The 22,154-nt window shown below is 38.8% G+C and overlaps 1 protein-coding gene across 1 annotated transcript in view; it reads right to left on the bottom strand.

Annotated features, from left to right (window-relative positions):
- Window positions 1-226: 226 nt before the first annotated feature.
- The window catches only part of LOC145688220 (uncharacterized), a 36,526-nt gene continuing 14,598 nt past the window's right edge, over window positions 227-22,154 (bottom strand). Inside the window, exons 4-5 of the mRNA XM_081762125.1 lie at window positions 2,725-2,837; window positions 227-1,093 (exon numbers count right to left, since the gene is read on the bottom strand). Of these exons, the coding sequence (XP_081618251.1) occupies window positions 1,086-1,093; window positions 2,725-2,837 (121 nt within the window). The 3' untranslated portion in view covers window positions 227-1,085. The remainder of the gene's footprint in view (window positions 1,094-2,724; window positions 2,838-22,154) is intronic.

The following is a 22,154-nucleotide window of genomic DNA, read 5'->3' on the forward strand; positions in this document are numbered from 1 at the left end:
AGGTACGCAAAACCAAAATAACTTAACGACTTACATGCTACGGTGTGTAAGGAAGCTAAGGGTAAATCAACAATAATTAAATTTTATTCCAACTAAAATAATTGCTTTCAACTTTTTAAATCACATAATTTTACTTCATTTGCAGCTCAGCTTATTACAATTGCTGACGCGAATTGCCCTTAGGACAATTACCAGATCCATTGATGGAATTAAAAGACACGTCCGCTCAGCCACAAATTCATTTATTTTAAAAAATTTATCTATATAACCCATACGATTTATACATTACACCCTCCGTTCGTTATTCACATACATCCTCATATCAACAAAATGATAACCTTCATCAACTTATTATTTACAAAACATGTGAAACTAGAATTAACTCTAAAATCATGGTTGGCAGCTCAGCGTATTACAATTGCTATCGCGAAATGCCCTTAGGACAATTACCAGATCCATTGATGGAATTAAAAGACAAGTCCGCTCAGCCACAAATTCATTTATTTTAAAAAAAAAAATATCTATATAACCCATACGATTTATACATTATACCCTCCGTTCGTTATTCACATACATCCTCATATCAACAAAATGATAACCATCAACTTATTATTTACAAAACATGTGAAACTAGAATTAACTCTAAAATCATGGTTGGCAGCTCAGCGTATTACAATTGCTATCGCGAAATGCCCTTAGGACAATTACCAGATCCATTGATGGAATTAAAAGACAAGTCCGCTCAGCCACAAATTCATTTATTTAAAAAAAAAAATCTATATAACCCATGCGATTTATACATTATACCCTCCGTTGGTTATTCAGATACATCCTCATATCAACAAAATGATAACCATCAACTTATTATTTACAAAACATGTGAAACCAGAATTAACAGTGAAGTCATGGTTGATTCCTTCACCCTTGTTACAAAATATAACCAACTGTTCATCATTGGCTTTTCAATTCTTTACCAATGCTGTAGGATACAATTTTATTCCAGTCTATCTTTGTTCGTGTAACCGGTAATTGCCTTTTCATTCTCTGCTTCCTTCACAAGTTTGATGAACACGTAGCAAAGGAATTCATTGTTCTGCAATGAAAAATGTTCAATTTATAAAATGCTACGAATCCAAAATATCTGGTAAACAATAATTAATGTTGGTAAGTTTTGCAGCTACCTTCTTAATAGGCCTTGTAAAATTCAATATGTATTATTTCCGTAGCTTTGGTACCTTTCTTAATAGTCTTCACTACAGTGAAATTGAACTATCGCTGATTTTAGAGTTTCTCTCTCATATCTTCAAAACAAACAAAAATATTCGAAAAGCAGAAACGTAGTGAACTAGACGATACGATTTTGCATATGATACCTTTACCACAATTCACCTATCTGCTTTTGGTATGCCGCTATTTACTGAACCCGCAAAAAAATGCAAAATCTATCTACAGTTCCAAATCGAAAGCAGATAGATGGTGTAATAACGGTTATCACATGCAAAATCGTATTGTCTAGATCACTACGTTTCTGTTTTTTGAATATTTTTATTTATTTATTTATTTATTTTGAAGATATTACAGAACTCGAAAATTTTGCTGTAGTGAAGACCCTTAACGGAGTCGAGTTAATTCAAAAGCACTTTATAACACTCATCAAAATATTATCTTGTACTTTTTGTGTGCAAGGATGGGGAGTGGTAAATTCAACAATTTTGAAATATCAGAATCCTTTCTTCTTTGGTATTTCTTTCTATAACATGCTTATTTCAAATGTTGCACTGGAAATAAATTTAAAAAAAGAACTTTCCTTTATAAATAAGTAAATAATAAACCTAAGTCTGTCATTCAATATACTTTTGTATTGTAAATGAAAATGAAATGTTATCTTTGTTTTACACCCAACGGTTATACCAGCTAGGCTAAAGGAGACTGCGAAGATGATAAATGAATGCAATGGTGGAATGAATAAAGTGGTTGGAAACGGGAGAACACCGAGAAAACCCACAATTAACTTCACAATGAACGAAGAGACTTCGGAACCAAAGATTAATTGTGTCAAGATCTAGTTACCATCCAGAATCTCATTTTGGTCAAGCATGAGTTGGCAACAAGAAACAAGATATGGGTTTTTATAAATATCAAACCAATAACGTTTATCATTTAATTTTTTAATAGGCAGAAAATGTAAATAAGTATTTTTAATAGGCACTTGTAAGTATCAATATATTTCCAATTTTCTACTTACGTTCCATAATTTAATCATGTGATATACACGAACACAAGTATATTGGATTTTAGAAGTTGGTACGAAAATAAAGAAAAAAAAATAAAAATTTATTTGTTTCGTGTGTTATATTGGAAAAACTATCTTATTAGAAGAAGCACCAAAGAAACAAGGACCCATTTTTTTAAAGATTTTTTTAATTCACCGCTCGCCGGCTTTGCAAGCACAAAGCAAAATTTGAAAAGTGATGTGATGTGCTTGTGAGTTACCCAATTCTATTGAGAAAATGAGCACGGACAAACTACACTTACTTTTATTATATATATTGATTATATGATAAGAATAACCTAAAATCAGTAGTTTACCCAGTTTAAAAAATATAATTTAAATTGATTTTTTTAAAATCAAATATATGTGTTCTAAGGAAAAAGGAAATTAAGATAAAATGATTCTCTTGAAAAAAAGGAGCGATTTTTATCAATCCTGGCAATAATACTTACTTTTTGCATTCAACCTGTTCAGCAACTTTTGGCTGACGAGAATACTGTCTTGCAAAAATATTGCAAGCGATTGTCGCTCTTCACGGCACCTCCGCACAATTTCCGCAGCTATCCTAAAAAATATAAACATATTTTCAAATAAATATAAAGTATATATACTTGCTACTTGGTCCACACAATAACATACTGGTTTGATGCAAAAGTTCATTCCATTTTTATGACTACTTGAAGAAACGGTTGCTTTCTTAACCATAATATTTAATCAAGAAAGTATGTGTTCAATCACCTTTCTACATCTCTCTGGTGGCTGCATAATCCCACGACCATAGTACTGAGGTTTCTGGCGAAAGAACTGACACAAGTGATTTTTCAGGTTTTCCAAGGAAAAGAGCTGTTTGAACCGAGACATCCCAGTCAAGTTACAAGAGTGTGTCGGGTGGCCAAAAACAGGTGTGGTCTAGCACTGTCGTGATGGAACACCATTTCTGTTGGCTAATTCAGGGAGCTTATGATCGACTGCTTGTTTTAATTCAGTGAGTTGTGAACAGTAATCGTCCGAATTGATTGTCTTGTTTTCAGGTATTAACTCATAGAAAAAAATTGCTTCCAGTCTCACCAAATGCATAGCATAACATTCTTCGAATCTAAAAAATGGCTTTTGAAATGTTTGAAGGTGTATCCCCGAGCTTACATCACGATGTATTACGCCTAACTTTGTTACACACAATACATTTTTGATCACCTGTAACTATCCGCTTTAAAAATGAATCGAGTTTCAATAAAGAATTGAAGGCAAAATTTCGGTCTATCAAATTTTTATTCGTTAACTGATGTGGCACCCTATATTATCCTTGCTGTTGACGTGGTCGCCTTGACACTGTTAACTGGTTGATTCCAAGATTTTCTCCAATCTCTTGAGTTGTTGTGTGGAGATTACTTTTAATCAAAACCAATATTTTATTGCCATCAGCCTCGGCCGGTCGTCCCGAACGTGGTGCATCACTAAAATTAATTGGTTTTCACGAAATTTTCTGAAGCACTCACAGTACGTGAAATTGTCAACGGCACCCTCACTGTACACGATACATTTCTTCTTTCGCGCCTGCGACGCATTATTGCCTTTAGGGAAATAAAAAAGTACAATACGTCGAAGGTGTTTCTGCCCAATTTGTGCTGCACAAAATGCAAACAACAAAACCAAATCATCAATTCTTTTCCCCCGCGTACTCATGGAAGTTGTCATAAACAGCAATACTTTACACGTCAAGAAGCAAACACTTCAGTTTCGCGCTTCAATGTCATCCAAGACCAAAAAAACGAGACGAGCTTTTGCATCAAACCTATAGGAAAAAAAGAATATTATTTCCGGTTTTTGACCCTAAAAAGTAAAGGACGTACGGCATGCATGAAAACATACAAAAGCTGGAAAAAAAAAATGTCAAGTATAACTTAAGTGACGTTCTGCCAAATCTATTTTCTTTATATTTCTTGTTCCCTCAAGTCTTCGGCTCCCTACGCTACGGGTTAAAATCACGCTTAATTAAGAGTTCTAGTTATTTACAACTAACTGCCTAATGCTCAAATCTAAATATGCTTAAAGCTTTCTTCCTATTTAGAAATAATTAACTTATAACAATGAAGTTTGTAAGCTGCAATTACATTGTCGCAACAGTTTTAAACCTACGAATTGCATGCACCCTATTGCTGCCAACTAGCGTCGGGTATATAGTCATATTAAAACAAAGGAAATATCGTACTGAAATTGAGTAATCACACTTAAGTATTTGGAAACTGTGGAAGCTAATTTTTAAAACTGACGAAGAAATTTATTAATTACGGAATATTCATAATGCTACTCCGTCAATATCTTCCATCTTCGTAATTATACGAAGCAATCAAATGTGAAGGAACGCACATACAGTAATTTGTCGTACTACGGCATATTCATGTCAAGTTAAATTCTACGTCTCACTGGTTTATCTTTTTTCTTTTCTTTTCTTTTTTTTTCATTCTATAGATTACATAATCCCTCAATACTTCACCTTTGTACATAAACCCTGAAAGCAGATTAACATGCAAAGCCGTCCCTCCTTTTATCATGTATTAAAAAAAAAATGCATTTTCCATGTTCAGTAATAGTAACCTGTATCTGCAAATTTTAAAACTTCCGTAACAGGGTGTTTACAATTTCCGTTTACATTAACCCTAGAAACACCATAAGTATGTGAGGGAGGGGGAAGAGGAGAGGTGCTGCGAGGCCCACAAATTATTATTATCAATGAACTTAAAAAAATGAAAATGAAATCTTTAAGTTTTACGTCCCATGGTTATGCCGGTTAGGCTAAAGGAGACGGTGATGATGAGAGATGAGTGAAATGGTGGAATGAAGAAAGTGGGAGGAAACGGGAGAACCCCGAGAAAACCCACGAGCACGGTGTTTGTCCACCACAAAGTTCACTTGCGCGGAGGCGGGGATCGAACCCGGGACCTCAAGCACCAGAGGTGAACGCTCTACCACTGAGCCACCGCGCCCCCATTCAATGAACTTAACTTCGTTACTGAATTGTTTCTTTGTTTTCTCTCTCTCTCTCTCTCTGTCTGCCTGTCTGCTGTCCGTTACTTGCGACTTTTTTTCACTTTTGAACCCTGAATTCGACAGAGCATCAAAAACTGAGAAAGTGATTAAATTTTTCGCGTCAGTCTTGCCGCTCCCGAGATATTGGCCAAAAAAATGGCCGATTTCCAGAGATTTAAGGAGCCATATCTCGGGAACTGTAAGTCATAGAGAGTTTCATATTGGTGTTGATCAATATCTAAAAGGATGGTAAATATGTTGCTACCAAATCGTAACCGGTGGCCACTGTCCAACGGACCACTGGTTTGGCCAATGGCCACCAATTATTATCGGTACCAAAATGTTTACCATCTTCTTAGGTATTGATTAACACCAACATCATCTCTCTATGACTTACCGTTTCCGTGATATTGGGCAAAAGATGGCCAATTTCTAGATATTTAAGGAGCCATGGCTCGGGAATCATAAGTTGTAGAGATGATATTGATGTTGATCAATAACTAAGAGGATGATAAATATTTTGATACCAAATAGTAACTGGTGGACACTCTCCGACTGGCTACTGGTTTGGCCAATGGCCACCAATTAATATCGGTACCAAAATGTTTACCATACTCTTAGGTATTGATTAACACCAACACCATCTCTCTATGACTTACCGTTTCCGTGATTTTGGCCAAAAAATGGCCAATTTCTAGATATTTAATGAGCCATAGCTCGGGAACCATAAGTTGTAGAGAGATGATATTGATGTTGATCAATACCTAAGAGAATAGTAAATATTTTGGTATCAAATAGTAACCGGTGGCCACTTTGGAAGTCTCACAGAGATCATATTGGTGTTGATCAATATCTAAGAGGATGTTGAACATTTTGGTACCATATAGTAACCGGTGGCCACTAATGAACTCTCTACTGGCCAACTGGCCACCGTTACCCAGATATCAGCCAATATAGTTCGAATTACTAGATATTTATGTAGCCATATTTCGAGAACTGTAAGTCATAGAGAGATGATATTTTGCTAATTTTTGCGAGAAAGAGAAGGTGCGGATAAAAAGATTTACTTTTACATCTAAGAACAATGACAATTATCGTTCCCGCTCCATCTCCATTCATTTTAAGTTCGTTCTGGCAATGCTTTTGGAGCATTCTCAACTGGTTTTATTTTGTAACTTTTATAACGATAGAAAAATTTTTAAAAAAATGATATTTTCAGGCTTGACCCGATTCGTCATAAACGTACTTGCTAAGTTTTTAGTGTCTTGTTTCTTCTATTTATAAATAAACAGAACGTTGTGGGCCTCAGAGTACCCCTCCTTGGTAATATTAAGGGGCTATTCACCAGATACACTAATTCATACATTCAAGTGTTTTGGCTATTTATTTTATTTTCCTGTGAAACAATTTTGGTATTACATCATGCAGGGACACACTGCATTGAAACTATTATGATCCAATGTTGACAACTACACATAATAAATATTTAGTATTTACATTTTATTTGATTATTTCCTTGGTACCTCAGGATTTTATTTTCTATTAGTTTATTTCTTAAAACCTGTTAACATCTAAATATGTCACTTCATATGTTCTCTCTCTCTCTCTCTCACTCACTCACTCACACACACACTATTGTATATATATATATATACAGATGGTGATCAGAAAAATGGAAACACATGTAGTTGGCAACACGTCAGATGTATGGGTTGGCAGTGGTGTCATGGCGCCCGCAGCGCCAGACCGCTGGTGGTGGTGTGTTAGATCGGTCTCCATACTACGTCAGGCGCAGTAGAACAGCAGTGTCCAGTGGCTGCAGCAGACGGAGATAGTGTAAAATGGGAGACCTCTCAGATTTTCAAAGAAGGCAAATTGTTGGTGCGCGGTTATGTGGAGTGAGTGTGACGGCAGTGGCTACTGTGTTAGGTGTGTCGCGCGGGACAGTGTCGAAGGTGATTATGACCTACACAACACACGGGAAAACCACATCGGGGAAGCGGAACAGTGGGCGGAAGAAAATCATGAGTGACAGGTCACGCCGGGTATTAAAGCGCATTGTCACGCAGAACCGTCGTGCCACTGCGGAGCAAGTGACGGAGGAACTCAATCAGCACCTCCCCCACCCTGTTTCGACAATCCCAGTCCGCCGCGAATTACATGACATGAACTTACGGGGTCGTGTTGCACGGGCCAAACCGCTCATCAGGGACCATAACGCTATCGCACGCCGCAAATGGTGCCGCGACCATGCAACTTGGACCGTTGGGGACTGGAAACGTGTGGAGAACGCCCAAAGAAGCTTATGATCTGCAGTGTCTCCGCCCAACTGTGAAACATGGCGGCGGCTCGGTGATGCTGTGAGCCGCAATATCATGGGTTTCATTGGGTCCTGTGGTCACACTTAGCGGACGAATCACTGCCAACGATTATGTCGCAATTTTAGGAGACCACCTGCATCCTATGGTCCGGATGTTGTTCCCGGATAATGACGCCATCTTCCAGGATGATAATGCACCCATTCACACAGCTGGCGTTGTTGTAGCGTGGTTTGAGGAACATCGGGATGAAGTTCAACACCTCCCCTGGGCCGCCCAATCCCCAGATCGCAACATAATTGAACATCTGTGGTCCGTCTTGGAAACACGACTCCGGCGACGATTTCCACCTCCATCCTCTCTCACAGAACTGGCCGATGCCCTACACGAGGAATGGTGTAAAATTCCACTTGCTACCATTCACGACCTCTATGCCTCCATCCCACGTTGCATCAAAGCTGTTCTGAAGGCGAAAGGTGGCCCGACACCATATTAATCTGGTAAGTTGCAATTTCGTTCAGGTGTTTCCATTTTTCAGATATATATAAACCACATGAACTGACAAAATAAAGAGGTTTCCGTGGAAAGCTAAAATTTGGCATCGTTGTAGCTTTCCCGGACTAACCGACAGGAAAATTGCCAAAAGTGAATATGTTTAATTTTTAGGGGGTCTAAAGGGGGGGTTGAAATTCTTCATGTTATTTATATGGGCCATTTTTTGGACCTATAATCTCATATTTTAGGCACTTGGAATTAGAATAAAAACTTGAAGTTCAGTGTGCTTGTATGTTTTCGTTAGCGTTACCTAAGTAGATCACCAAAAATAAAAATTTGCAACTGTAAAGTGGCTTTATAGGGAACTGAAAAATCCTTCCCATGTTATTTATATGGAACGTCTTCTACACCCCGAAGTGTTTAAACACTTCCGGCAGGATTAGAACAATAAAATTTGGCATGAATGAGCCTTCCGAGAATAACCCACACGACAATTGCCAAAAGTGAAGATTTTTACTTTTAAAGGAATCTAAAGAAGGAGATGAAGAAGTGCCTATGCTATTTAAATGGACGTTTTGCTGGGATACACAATCTTATCTTTTAGATATTTGAAATATGACTGTAGGCTGGATAACAATATTTTTACTATTTTATAATAATTATTTTCTATGCTAGCTTGATTCCTTTTCCCCAACCTTATATACAAAGGTGAGAATGCATTTAAGAACACTCGAATATATCGTCCAATTCGAACAAAATTCGTACTGCAGAATGTGTAGTAAGCGTGAGGGGCACACTGAGTTTCGTTGAAGGTCCAGTACGCAGGTCAATATAAAAGTCAGGCTGTAGCTTGTGTGCGTGTTAGTTGCGTCTGGATCCTGCAATGATCGGGGAGCCAGTAAAGGTCCACTGTGAAATTAAATGACTTTGAACATGACTGTATAGTAAGATTGGCAGAGGCAAGACGGTTGCTCCGCAGACTTGTCGCTCGCGGACGGTTATGACATGCCAGTGGTCTATCGTCGGTATACACAATAAGAGGCAAGGATTCCCATAATACATGTATCTCCAGACATTGTGTCATGCGGGGAAGTTCCTGGATAGGAAGATCATTCAGGTCACGCTAACTACTAACAAAGGCAATGACTGCCAGCACAATCAGACCCACCGTAACCCCCACTAACAGTAAGAACATTAAGCAATCATTGAAGGTAGGTATGCATTCCTGAGTTTGTTTCACAGGATTACTCCTGACATCTGCTCATCGAAGAAAACGTCATCGATCTTACCAGAAAAGAATGTGAAGTCAGTGATATTTCTGTCTGGAACACAGTGACTGCCGTGTGCGGGTACATAGATATGTAGGTAAGTGAAAAATCCAGCATTGGTTCACACTCGCCATAAATGACTCTGATATATCAACTAATAAGATTCACATGAACCTTGCCTCTAGTTTTCATTCAGGGTAGTGTGACTAGTGTATCGTACACAAAGGTGTCCGAAGTCATGAGATCGGCGCTCACGAGTTAGAAACTCACGCTCATTCGATCTCAACCTCACGAAGTGAGCATGACGTCGAAGGAACGTAATGCGATGTGAATATGATATCAAAGTGATGTTATGAGCGTGAGGTCGAGTGAATGTGATGTCAAAGTACATACAAAGTGAATGTGAAGTGCTTATGAAAATCTATTTCATATCACGACTCTCCTTTGATCCATTCTCTTGCCAGCGACCCTCCATAAAATTATTTCCGGCTTGCAATAAGCTTTCTGATTATTGCTGCTCATCGCTTGTGACGCACCAGAATTGGGTTTCACAATAGACATAATTTAGAATTGTATTTCAATGTACAGATTTTGTTGTATTAGTATCTTTCTTGTATTTCAATCTGCAGTTTTCACCAGTTTCATTTCTCTTTTATCATAATCGTTTTCTATAAGATTTTTTATTTGTTTACAATTTTGTTTAATATTTTCTGCTGTATTTTGATAATAGGTATAGAAATAAAAATACGCCTATTAACCCCTTCACATATGACTTCTTTCGGAATTTTTTTTGCAATGCTGTAAACATCTATGCCTTTTCTGGCGCTTACTTAAACTAACAGATGTTCACAAAGCACAGGAAACCTGTAAGCTTCTGCCTCCTATTGGCAGCAAGCGGGATACAGCCGCTCAAACATCGGAACGCGTGACACGCGTCAAAATACAGAAGTGAAAAGTGAGAGGAACGCGTCCAGCGCGTCAAAATATGGCAAGGGGTTAAAATAATAATTTTTAAAAATATTTTCCGCTATTATTTTCTAATCACGTTTATTTTTCTCAGCTCTGTTTGCTACCCCCAAGCTAAGAAAATACACTCCAATTCCATCTGGCAAAATTAACCTGAATGTCAAATTTCAGGTCAATTTATACTCATTTGTAATTTACTCAATCTTTCTAAGTTATCCTAGTGTGATAATGACTTCAAAAAACTCGATTTTCAATTATTATAGGAGCGTGGAGCTTTCGGCATCTATGGCATATAAGCCTGTCTCGTATGAGGGATGACGTACCTCGGCGACCACACTGCCCGGGGAATCGGGAAGGATTGATTGATTGAAAGAAGTTTGGCTGGATGCATCGACAGCGAGGTCTCTTGCCCCTTCTGTGACATTAAAGATAAAAAAGGAATAAAAGCATATTATTTCAGGAAAAATATAAATTAAATGCGCAGTCTATAGCATAATAAAAGGTATCAGTTCACTTAGGAGGTAAAATGTCATAGCATTTAAGAAATGTGCAAACTCAATACACAAACACAAGGACTGGTTAATATACAAAGACAGGTTAATCTTCTCTGCCGGAGCAGCTCAGCAACAGGTGAACACACATGGGACAGTCCGTAATTAGTACTAGATATGACTGCAGGAAAGAAAATAAAAAGCAGTCAGGACTTGAGCATAGTGTACGAAGGAGGAAACTTTGAGGATCATCTGGGCATCGTCTTCAAGGAAAGCATACCAGCTGGTAGTCCAAGTCGGGCTCGCTCAGGAGCAAGAGGAAGACACTCCACGAGAAGATTGCGGATAGTAAGTAATGCACCATAAAGGGTGCAGGAAGGCGGATTCTGCCTATGCAGCAGATAACCATGGGTCAGATGGCTATGTCCGATACGCAAGCGTACTAATTTTCGTTCTTCTAGTCGTAAAGGACGAGAACTCGTGACCCAAACACCAAGCCGAGGCTTGACAGCGTACAGTTTATTATGTAGGTGTTCGTCCCAGTCTGTCTACCAGCGCTGAAGGACATGGCAGCCGACGACAGGACGAAGATATGAGCTAGGAATAGGTAATTGATAGTCAGGTCCTGTAAGGACAGCTTCCTTGGCAGCACGGTCGGCACGCTTGTTCCCTGGAATACCAACATGGCCAGGCACCCAACAAAATTGTACATCACAGCCTGCCATACGTAAGAAATGTCAGGAAAGTAGAATTTGCTGCACAAGTGGGTGCAAAGTCGAGGCGTCAGTAAGGCTTCATAAAGCACTGCTAGAATCAGAGCACAGGAGAACATGTCGAAGATTGTGTCGATGAATATAATGTAGTCTGCAAAACAGCTACTACTTCAGCCGTAAACACTGTAGAGTTCGGATGGAGCGTGGAACCAGCGCTATGATCAGCCATGAGAAAGCCACGACCAACAGAGTCCGTATGCTTTGAACTGTCAGTGTAGAAGAGAGTGAAGGTTCAGTACTGATCCAGAAAAGAGAACTCCTTCTTGATTACTGGTGACAGACTTCTGGAATTGCGCTAGATGGAAGCTAATGACTGGTGGAAGAACAGTCCACAGAGGAATGGGCAGGAAGCCTAATGGACAAAGTGCAGGGACATTCATTCCAAGAGAAGTCGCAAGGTCTATACCACGAATGCACAAAGATCGAGTAGCAGTAGGTCGTGCTTAATAACGTTCATAGCGAGTATCAGATTCAATAGCGAATGCTGAAAGATGATCAGGTTGTTCACTAATATGGATGTAATAGCGCAAGAGCAGGCAATCCGGACGGTGGGAGAGAAAAGGTTCATGAGCCTCAACATAAAGACTAGAAATAGGGGTGGTCCAGAAGGCTCCAAGTGCTAGACGAAGTCCAAGATGAACAGTATAGAGGGAACGTACGATGGAAGGTCGGGCAGAACCATATGCAACATAGCCATAATCCATTTGTGAGCGGATAAGGCCACGATACAGACGTAGAAGCACCACATGATCAGCACCCCACGAAAGATGAGACACAAAACTTAGTAGGTTCATGGAGCGGAGACACCGCTACTAGAGGTATCGAATATGAATAGCCCATGTGAATAGTCTGTCAAACTGCAGGCCCAGAAAACAAACATGGTCCACAGGTACAGTGACGAAGGCGACAAAAAATGAACGCAGTGTGTTTTGGTGAACGAAAAGGTAAAACTAGTACTGTCAGACCATCGGTGAAGGCGGTTGAGCGCTAACTGCAACTGGCGAGTAATAGTACAGAGATCACGTGAGCGACAGTAGATCGTAAAATCATCCACATAAAGCAGCCCATGAACAGGAGTGGAGAACTGTGACATCACACTGTTCACCGCGACAGCAAAGTGACACTCAACACACTGCCCTACGGAACTCCATTCTCCTGCGGAAAGTGAGCAGAAAGAGTAGATCCATGTTTGACTCTAAAATAACGTTATTGAAGAAAGTTCTGGAGAAAGAGCCAAGTGGCCGTGTAAGCCACAGATGTGCAGTTGCTGTAAAATGTAGCGCCAAGCCGTGTTGTAGGCCTTTTCTAGGTCAAACAAGATTGCTATCAGAAGTTCTTGATGGCGGAAGACATCCTGGATAGCACTTTCAAGATGCGCCAGATGATCAGTAGTGGAACGAAAGCGCCGAAAGCCACACTGGAGATTGGAAATGAGTCCAGACTAAGCATGTATTTATAATCTTCTCCAAAAGTTCACACAGACAGCCAGTCAAGGCGATCGGGCGGTAGTTTCCACTAGACGTGGCAGGTTTGGCAGGCTTCAAAGTAGGAATATTATATGTTTCAAGCCAGGCAGCGGGAAAAGAATCTTGAAGACAAATACGATTGTACAGTTCAAGAAGATATTGCTTGCCATCTGCAGGAAGATGCCGGAGCACAGTATAACAGAGCAATCCTATCCTGATCAGGGTCAAGCGCGGTGTCCTTCGTAGAGCCCAAAACAGCATCAAGTTCAGCAGCGATAAAAGGCAGATTATAAGGTTCAGCATTCAAAAACGGAACTGAAGTGGTGCACGCTCGGTATGTTGTTTCTGAGTGAGGAACTCTGCTGAGTAGTGAGTAGAACTGGAAACAGATGTAAAATGACGTCCTAACTCAGCAACAATCCTATCCTGATCAGTGACCAGTACACCATTGATGACAAACTCAGGAATTGCAACAGAAGAAACATGCCCCTAGAGATGACAAAGCTGTGACCTGACTCCAGTCATGGAACTGCGAGCAGTAAGATATGAAACGTAAGTGCGCCAACTATGACGTTTAACTTGTTTAATCAGATAGCGAGAGCGAGCTGGAAGGAGGCGAAACTGAGCCAAATTATCAGCAGCAGGTACACGATGAAAAGTGTGGAGTGCTCGTCGTCGGTCCAGAATAACGTAATGAATCTTCTCAAACCACCGGACTTGAGTACAGGCTTTATAAACGTGGAGAAGTGTATTCGTCGTGCTCCTGAAAAGGAGCCTGGTTTCGTGTGAAGTGTGTGTGTTCATTGTGTATGTGAGTTTTTAGTGAACACAACAATGAAATCAGGATAAAATTTGGTCAAGTGGTTTAAAAATAACAAGCACACAACAATAATAATATTTTGTGTAAATCACCATTATAAACCAACACAAACATTATTTTAAAGAGAAGAACTCTTTAAAAAGTAAAAACTCATGAATCATCACTTCCTGTATTGCTGTCGTATCATCTGTTGGACTATAATGGTTGAGGTGAGTGATTTTTGTCATTTGTGGTAGTTAGATAACCCTCGTGGCAGCCTCACAGGACAGGCTACATAACTAATAAGGAGTAAATCAGAGAACATTAAGATTCTCAATAGTCATCTTAAGGGTCTTCACTAGAGCGAAATTAAACTACCGCTAATTTTAGAGTTTTCCTGTAATATCTTCAAAACAAATAAAAATTATTCGAAAAGCAGAAACGTAGTGAACTAGACGATACGATGTTGCATGTGATAACTTTACCACAATTCACCTATCTGCTTTTGGTATACCGCTATTTGCAGAACCCGCAAAAAATGCTAAATCTATATACAGTTGCAAATCGAAAGCAGATAGATGAGTTATGATAACGGTATCACATGCAAAATCATATTGTCCAGTTCACTACGTTTCTGCTTTTCGAATATTTTTATTTGTTTTGAAGATATTACAGAAAAACTCAAAAATTAGCGGTAGTTTAATTTCGCTGTAGTGAAGACCCTTAAGTTGAAGAAGCATCAACACGAGTGTAGTATAAGCAATCCTTCATACGTTAGTGCGCTGCGGGTTATCCGTACTTTTTAAGGGGTACTATGATGCAAAGGACACCACCATCGGTGAGAAAACAAAAACAGACAAGAGAAGACTCACCAGTTAGTCATTCCAACGCTCAAGCAACGCCTACAAGAATGGAAAAAGAGGAGGCGCGTAAAACAACAAGGAAGGAAAAGTATCACCAGACACAACCTACAAAAAACCTATGACATCCTACGGCTTTGACACAATTGATCAATATGAAAGCGAACTCAGCTACTTAGATAGCTTTCTAGATTGGAAAAAGGTAGGGGAAGGGTCATCTTGACAAACTAAAGAAAAGAATGGTCGTATGGGTTAAAGACAGAACACTTTTAGAAGGGAAACTCCAACAAATGGAGAAAATAAATGAGGAACTCCAGAGTAGATACAAGGATCTCCAGAAAGAAAAATTAATAATTGAAATGGAAATTATGATCGGACACCAGGGTTCAAGACTGGAGGATAAACACACAATCGAGAACCTTCAGGAGATCATAAAAGACCAGAAAAAGGAAATAGAAGAACTGAGGAAGGATACACAAGAAATAAGACAGGAAAGGGACAAACAAATACAAAAAAATGGAGAGCAAACTTAAAGAAAAAACGTCACAGCTGAGGAAATCAGAAGACAAAGGAAACCAACTGGGAAAGGAAAATAAAAAAACTGAAAGAGGAGGTAAAGGAACTAGGTCTCATGATGAAGAACACGGAAATGAAAACATTATGAGAAATTTCCATCTTAAAAGAAAAAATGGAAAATACAAATCTAAACGACGAACTAAGAGAAATAGAAAAAAAAATCGACAACCTAAAATCAGACAAAATGGAAACAGATGAAGAGTCTATATCATGGTCAGAAGTGGTGAGACAGGGAAGGAAGATCACAGAGAAGGAGAAACGGATTATGGAGGTATCGGCTAAGACAAAATCGGCACTAATCTTTAGACCAACAAAGGAGAAACCACCAAATAAACGGCACAAAGACTGGTCGAAGTCATTGATTCAAGGAAAGAAAAATTTTAAAAAACCCGGAATGAGAACCACGAAGGACATTGTCGTACTGGAAACCGCCACCAAGGAAGATATAAATAGAATAAAATCGAAAGAAGAAATTAGAAGTAACTTCAACTTTTAGGAAAACAGATAAAGGAATCCACTAATGATCATATATAGTGTTCCATCCGATCTGAAAGATGAAGAAATTATGGAAACAATGATCGAACAGAACTTCGAAGACAACTTACCGGAAGCAAAAGAGCAAATTAAGGCCAGATTTCGTGCAGGGAAAAAGAACCAAAAGAAGTGCCACTTGGTAATTGAAGTTACACCTAATATTAGAAAGTACTTAATAAATAAGGACAAGGTTTATATCGATTACAAATCACACTGGTGCCTAAGTGTTACATCTGTCAAGAGTTCGAGCACATCGCAAAATATTGTGATAACAAATATAAAACAAGATGCAGATACTGCGGTACACTGAGACACAAAAGTGAAGAGTGTGATGAAAAAAATAAAAACATTTGCGTTCCTTGCAAACTGAGACACAAAACATGTCAAACCTCAAATACAAAGAAATGTGTGTCCTATAAAGTAGCCCGAGAGAGGATAATTAGTAAAATAAACTATGGGTAAAGATATCCAACAAAAAGGTAAAAATAAGAAAAACAAATCCCCGAGCAAAGTTAAAAGAGACAGAATAAGACTGGAAGCATTCTTAGGAAGGAAGAGAAAAGAGAATATAACAACAAAGAACAAATATGTACAAACAGAAGATCCAGATACAGTGAAACAAATACAGAGCGAATTTACATTATTGGAAAATCGGAAGAAAAACCAAAAGAAGAAACATACATCGGAAGAAAAATTGGAAATACTCAAACTGGAAAATTCGTTCACAAATGGCGAAGAGAAGTACTTATTTCCACCCAAAGAAGAGCAAATCCAAGACTCAACAATTACAACATCCACAGATATTTCAGAAATATCTCCAATATTCACAGAACCACGGCCACTTTATGAAAAAAATGGAAAGACAATATAAGCTTGCCAAGTTGGAGGATAAGCAAATACTAACAGTGGCGTTTAGGCAAATAACAAGGGATCTTCATGAGAAGGGTAGATCTATAACATATCCCGTTCTGGAAGAAGTAGACAGGATGGAATTACGAACTTATGACTTACCGGCGAACGGATGGGAATTAGTAGATTTAATCGACGAAGCATTTGAACGACGGGGAATTTATTGGAATTTGGAAAATGTGTACAAAGAACTCGTTAATCCTCATGGACGAATATATTCCGACTTCAGCAAGTCCGGCAAGGAGGCATTGGTCCATACTAAATATGCATAATAAATTTACAAAATTAAAAATAGGCAAAACAACGCCCAAAGATCAAAAATTGCCACGATGGAATTAAGAAGATTTGTTGAAATCAATGAAATAGACATAGTAAACATACAGGAAGCATACAAGCAAGAGCAAATTAACAGCATTTCCGCCGACAGCAAGAATAATAGAGGAGGAAACGATCCGAAAGCAATAACGGTAATCATGAATAAAAATATTGAAGTACTAAAAATTGCGCAATATTGTGACGAATGGACAGTATGCACGGAGGTAATCTTCGCTAACAAATCCTTTTGGCTGATAAATTCTTACTTTCAATACAGTTTAAATATACAGGATTTCATACAGAAAATACAAACAATAATTTGGTAAAATCAAAGGACTAATTTTATTATTACAATAGATGCAAACGCAAAATCAAGTATGTGGGGCTCACCGATAACAGATGACAAAGGCGAAATCCTGGAAGATTTTATTCTACAAAATGGTTTAAGGTTATAAATAAAGGTAACAGACCAACATTCGCAGGCCCGAGAGGAAAGTCCTTCATTGATGTTACTTTAAGTACTATCCAATAGTGAACAAATAGTGAACTGGACAGTTCAAGACAATGTAACAACAAGCGATCATGCAGTAATAACATTTAACATAGAAGATACTACCCTTGGAACAAAAGGTGAGAATTATAACATACGAAAAATAGATTGGGAACTTTTCGAGAAAAACCTGTGCTTACCACAAATTGGTGACTACGACGACCTAGATAAATTGGTAACAGATAGAAAATAAAACAAAGAAATCTATAGAGGAATCAATTCTAGAAGTCAAGACAAAGAAAAAATATAATGACTTTTGGTCCCCAAAACTAGAAAGACTAAAGAAGATAGCAAAAGCAAAAAGAAAAAGCTACCAATCTACAATAAATCCTATACTTAAAGAAAGAAGACTAGAAAATTATAGGCTAGTGAAACAAAATATACAGAGGAATTATTAGCTGCTAAAAAGAAGAGTTGGGAACAATTTCTAAAAAATAATATAGAACTGGGACAATGGGGGCTTCCCTACAAACTAATCATGCAGAAAATTAACAACATAACGCTAACTACACTAAAGAATAATGATAATTCATATATGAAAACAACAGAATAAACTATACTTAAACTGTCAAATAAATTCTTTCCAAGAGATGACGTAAATGAAGAAACAGATCAACAACGAAAACTAAGAGAAGACTATAACCAAATTATCAGAAAAGAACATGAAGACCAAATAGACATAGTAACAAATGAGGAAATCGAACAAATAATAAAGAAATTGAAATCAGGAAAAGCCCCTGGACTAGACGGAATAAAAAATGGAATATATAAAAAGAAAAAAGAAATATGGATACCCTAACTAAATTATGTAATGCTTTACTAAGGAAGAGGAATTTTCGCTCCCTTGGAAGGAATCAAAATTAATAATATTAATGAAAAGTGAAGATAGAGACCCAAGAGATGTAAGCTCCTACAGACCAATATGCCTCCTCCGGAATATTTCCAAAATTTATGAAAAAACAATAGCTTCCAGATTACACAAATATAGGAATATTGAAGGAGATAACTTGCAATACGGCTTTAGGAGGGGCAAATCGACTGAGGACGCTCTAAATGCTTTTGTGGAGAAAATTTTGGATCGCAGGTGCGAGAAAAGTACGTATTAAACTTGTTTATAGATATAGAAGGGGCTTTCGACAATCTGTGGATTCCCTCGCTGGTACGAAGACTAAAAGAGCTAAAAATATCAGAATACCTAGTGAACACAATAAAAAATTATTTTAAAGACAGAAAAATAATAATAAAAGAAGAGAATGGAGATATAAGCATTAATACACAAAACGGGTGCCCACAGGGATTTATTCTAGGCCCATTGAATTCCAGCCATGTTTAGAAGCATTAAATAAAAATAAATGCGTAGATAGAGTAACAGCCTTTGTAGATGACCTAGCAGTAATAACATCAGCAAATACAAGAAGGGAAATAGAAGAAAATTCAAAAGAAATAATAAGAATATTTCAAGATTGGAGTTCAGAAAGTAAACTTAAAATTATCCATGAATATATATATATATATATATATATATATATATATATATATATATATATATATATATATATATATATATATATATATATATATATGATTTTCGGAACAAAACTGGCAAGGGACCCAATCATCAAAATTGGAGAAGAGAAAATAAAAAGAGTAAGCGAATTCAAATATCTTGGCATTCAGGTAGTTGATAAACTAAATTTTGGACATCACATAAATTACATTAGTGATAAATGACAGAAAGTTACTAATAAATATAGCAAGTAATAAATATAAGCTTCCACGAAAAATAATAAAAATATACCACGACTCAATTTTAGGGGCAACTATGAATTATGCTGCCAGCGTTTGAGCTCACAGGTTGTTAGAAAACAATACACTAAAACTGAAAATAGAAAGAACCCAAAGAAATATAATGATCAGACTAAGCGGAGCATTTGGTACTACTTCCCACAATGCACTAGCTGTATTGTTGGGGTTAAAACCAATGCATCTATTAATAATCCAACGGGCGGCAATGTATTGGTTTAAAAAAGGAAACAAAAGCAGAGTACAGGACCTAATAGGCCATGAAATAGATAGCATACAAGACAGAGCAAGTAATATTAGAAAAGTGGCAAAAAGACTGGAATAACTCAAGAGAAGGTAAGAAGAACACATAAATTAATCCCAAACATAAGTGAAAGACTAAGATGGAACCATTTTGAACCATAGTAAGAATTAGTATCACCCACAAACAGAAATGGGGATGGAAGCTGATGGGCAATCAGTTCAAGATCTGCAGCAGTACAGACGTCACGGCGAATAAGGTAGGCACAATAGATAGTAACAGGTTGCCTCAAGAAAGACACGGACAGCTAAAAGCTGCAAATCACTATTCACATGTAAGAAAGCAGAGTGATAGACATCAGAAACACGAATTGCCACACCATCAGCTGCACGGCCAGCAGTAAGGTGATCATGACGATAAAAAGTGTAGCCAGAGAGAACTGAGTTGCTTGTAGCAGTAAAATTAGTTTCCTGAAGATAGAAGATAGTAGGATGAAACCATGGCAACAATTGCTTAAATTCTTTATAGTGTGGGTAATAGCCATTCAGATTTCATTGAAGGAGAGACATTCAACGAGCGTCGGGAACAAGAAGCGGAGCGCTGCGCTTTTCTTTGTGACGGCTTTCCACAAGAGTGAAATTATCAAGATGCTGATCCACAATACCATCCATGAGAGACTAGTTATCACTGGGGAGACTGTGTGATGAATATTTCGGTTTCTTTGCTCCAGGCGGGCTAGAAGACTAGGTGCGTGGCGTGGAGATTTCTTCTTTTGCTGGTTAGAAGCAGCAGCTGTGAAAGAGATGAAGGCAGCCTTTGAAGACTGAGACAGCCTGAAGCTGTTTATTGAGTTGCTTCTTGGACAGTTGTTTGGTAGAAGCCTGGCTGTTCGACTGCTTCAAAAACAGGTCTATCTATGAACGAGAAGGAGAGGCAGTCGAGGTGGAGCCAGCAGCCAGAGCGGCAGGTGGCTGCAAGGTAGAAATTTGCTTACCGGTCTGAGGAGAGGAAATCATCATCCTGCGGAAGGGTAGGCTGCGAGGCTGAAGAAAACCTGGGCTTCGAGCGGAAGATACCTGATTTGGCAGAGGAAACAGTAACACGGGACTCCTTGGAGGAGACGGGCACACTGGGAACGTCAAGATCAGTCTGGATAGAAATGTCAACTGTTTGGGTACCTTGAGACCGAGTTGTCTTCAAAAGTGATGAGAATCTGGTGCCAAAGAAAACCTTCGGTTGAAGTTGGCGCTTAGCCCCAGCAGCATAAATCTTCTCAAGGACCACAAGTTCACGGATCTTATTTTCAGCCAGCAATTTGGCACATTGATGTGACCAGGCGGGATGAGCACCTTTACAGTTAATACACAGAGAACGTACATGGAGCCTGACCATGAGCTGGTGCGTTACAGTTTCCACAGATGGCAGAAGCATTACTTGATCGGACAGAGTGACCAAAGTGCTGGCAGTTGAATCATCATAATGGTAAGGGAATATAAGGTCGGACCTTTAAACGATGGTAAGCAACACTTGTGTGTGCTGGAAGGCTAGACATATCAAATGTAAGGATGTAGGAGTCCGTTAGCTGCAATATACCTTTCTTCTTACTGGAAATCCGATGGACAGCAATGACATGACTATCCGTAAGTTCTTCGCAGATTTCAACCTCCGGTACATCTGTGAAGTCGAAACATGTAATGACACCCTTGCTTGTATTAAATTGACGATGAGGCTCAACGATGACAGGAACAGACACTAACTGGGTACAAGATAAGAACAATCAGGTTTGCGTGTCAGAGACAGTTTGTACTAGTAATGTTCCATTTCTCAATTTTCGGATATATCCAGGTGGAAAGGTACCCGCCGTAATATGTTGTAATTGCCGATGTACAATAAACGGTGACAGTTTACTGAGGGCTCCAGCAGTGTCAGTAGATTTATCTTTGATAATTAAATATCTTAGTGCGAGATCAAGCTTTTCCTCTTTGCTGCGGATAGTGCCAATATCCGTGTAGGGTGTATGATACAAATCCTTAATGTATCAAAGCCCGAAGTCCTCCCTTCTTCAAAGTCTTCGTTCGAAGCGGCCAACGAATCTGGCAGGTCCTACCTGCGTGACCCTTGTCAGCAAGCTGAACTATGACACCAAGTCGAAGTGACTAGGAGGCACAGCCACTTGCACCGCCGACTGATGAGCACTAGCGAGAGGATCCACGTCTCACCGTATAAGGGGAAGGACCAATGGTTCTTTGGAGATTCCCGCACCGCAGACTCCTAGCATTTCCTTTCAGGGCATCACTCCATCCGATCCTGCTGGGTCCGTATGCGATTCACTCCTCCGTCCCATGGCCCCGGGTCCAGGCATCATCCAAATACAAATCCAGTTAGCATAAACAAGGCCATAACGAGGCTGTCGTCCAGGGAGAGCAACCGGCATCCGAGGTTTATTTTGAAGGTATGCTCGATCGCAGGTTTTAAATGCCGGGGAATCGGC

The sequence above is a fragment of the Thermobia domestica genome, chromosome 6, assembly GCF_964235325.1.
Source record: "Thermobia domestica chromosome 6, izTheDome1.hap1.1, whole genome shotgun sequence".
Taxonomy (NCBI): domain Eukaryota; kingdom Metazoa; phylum Arthropoda; class Insecta; order Zygentoma; family Lepismatidae; genus Thermobia; species Thermobia domestica.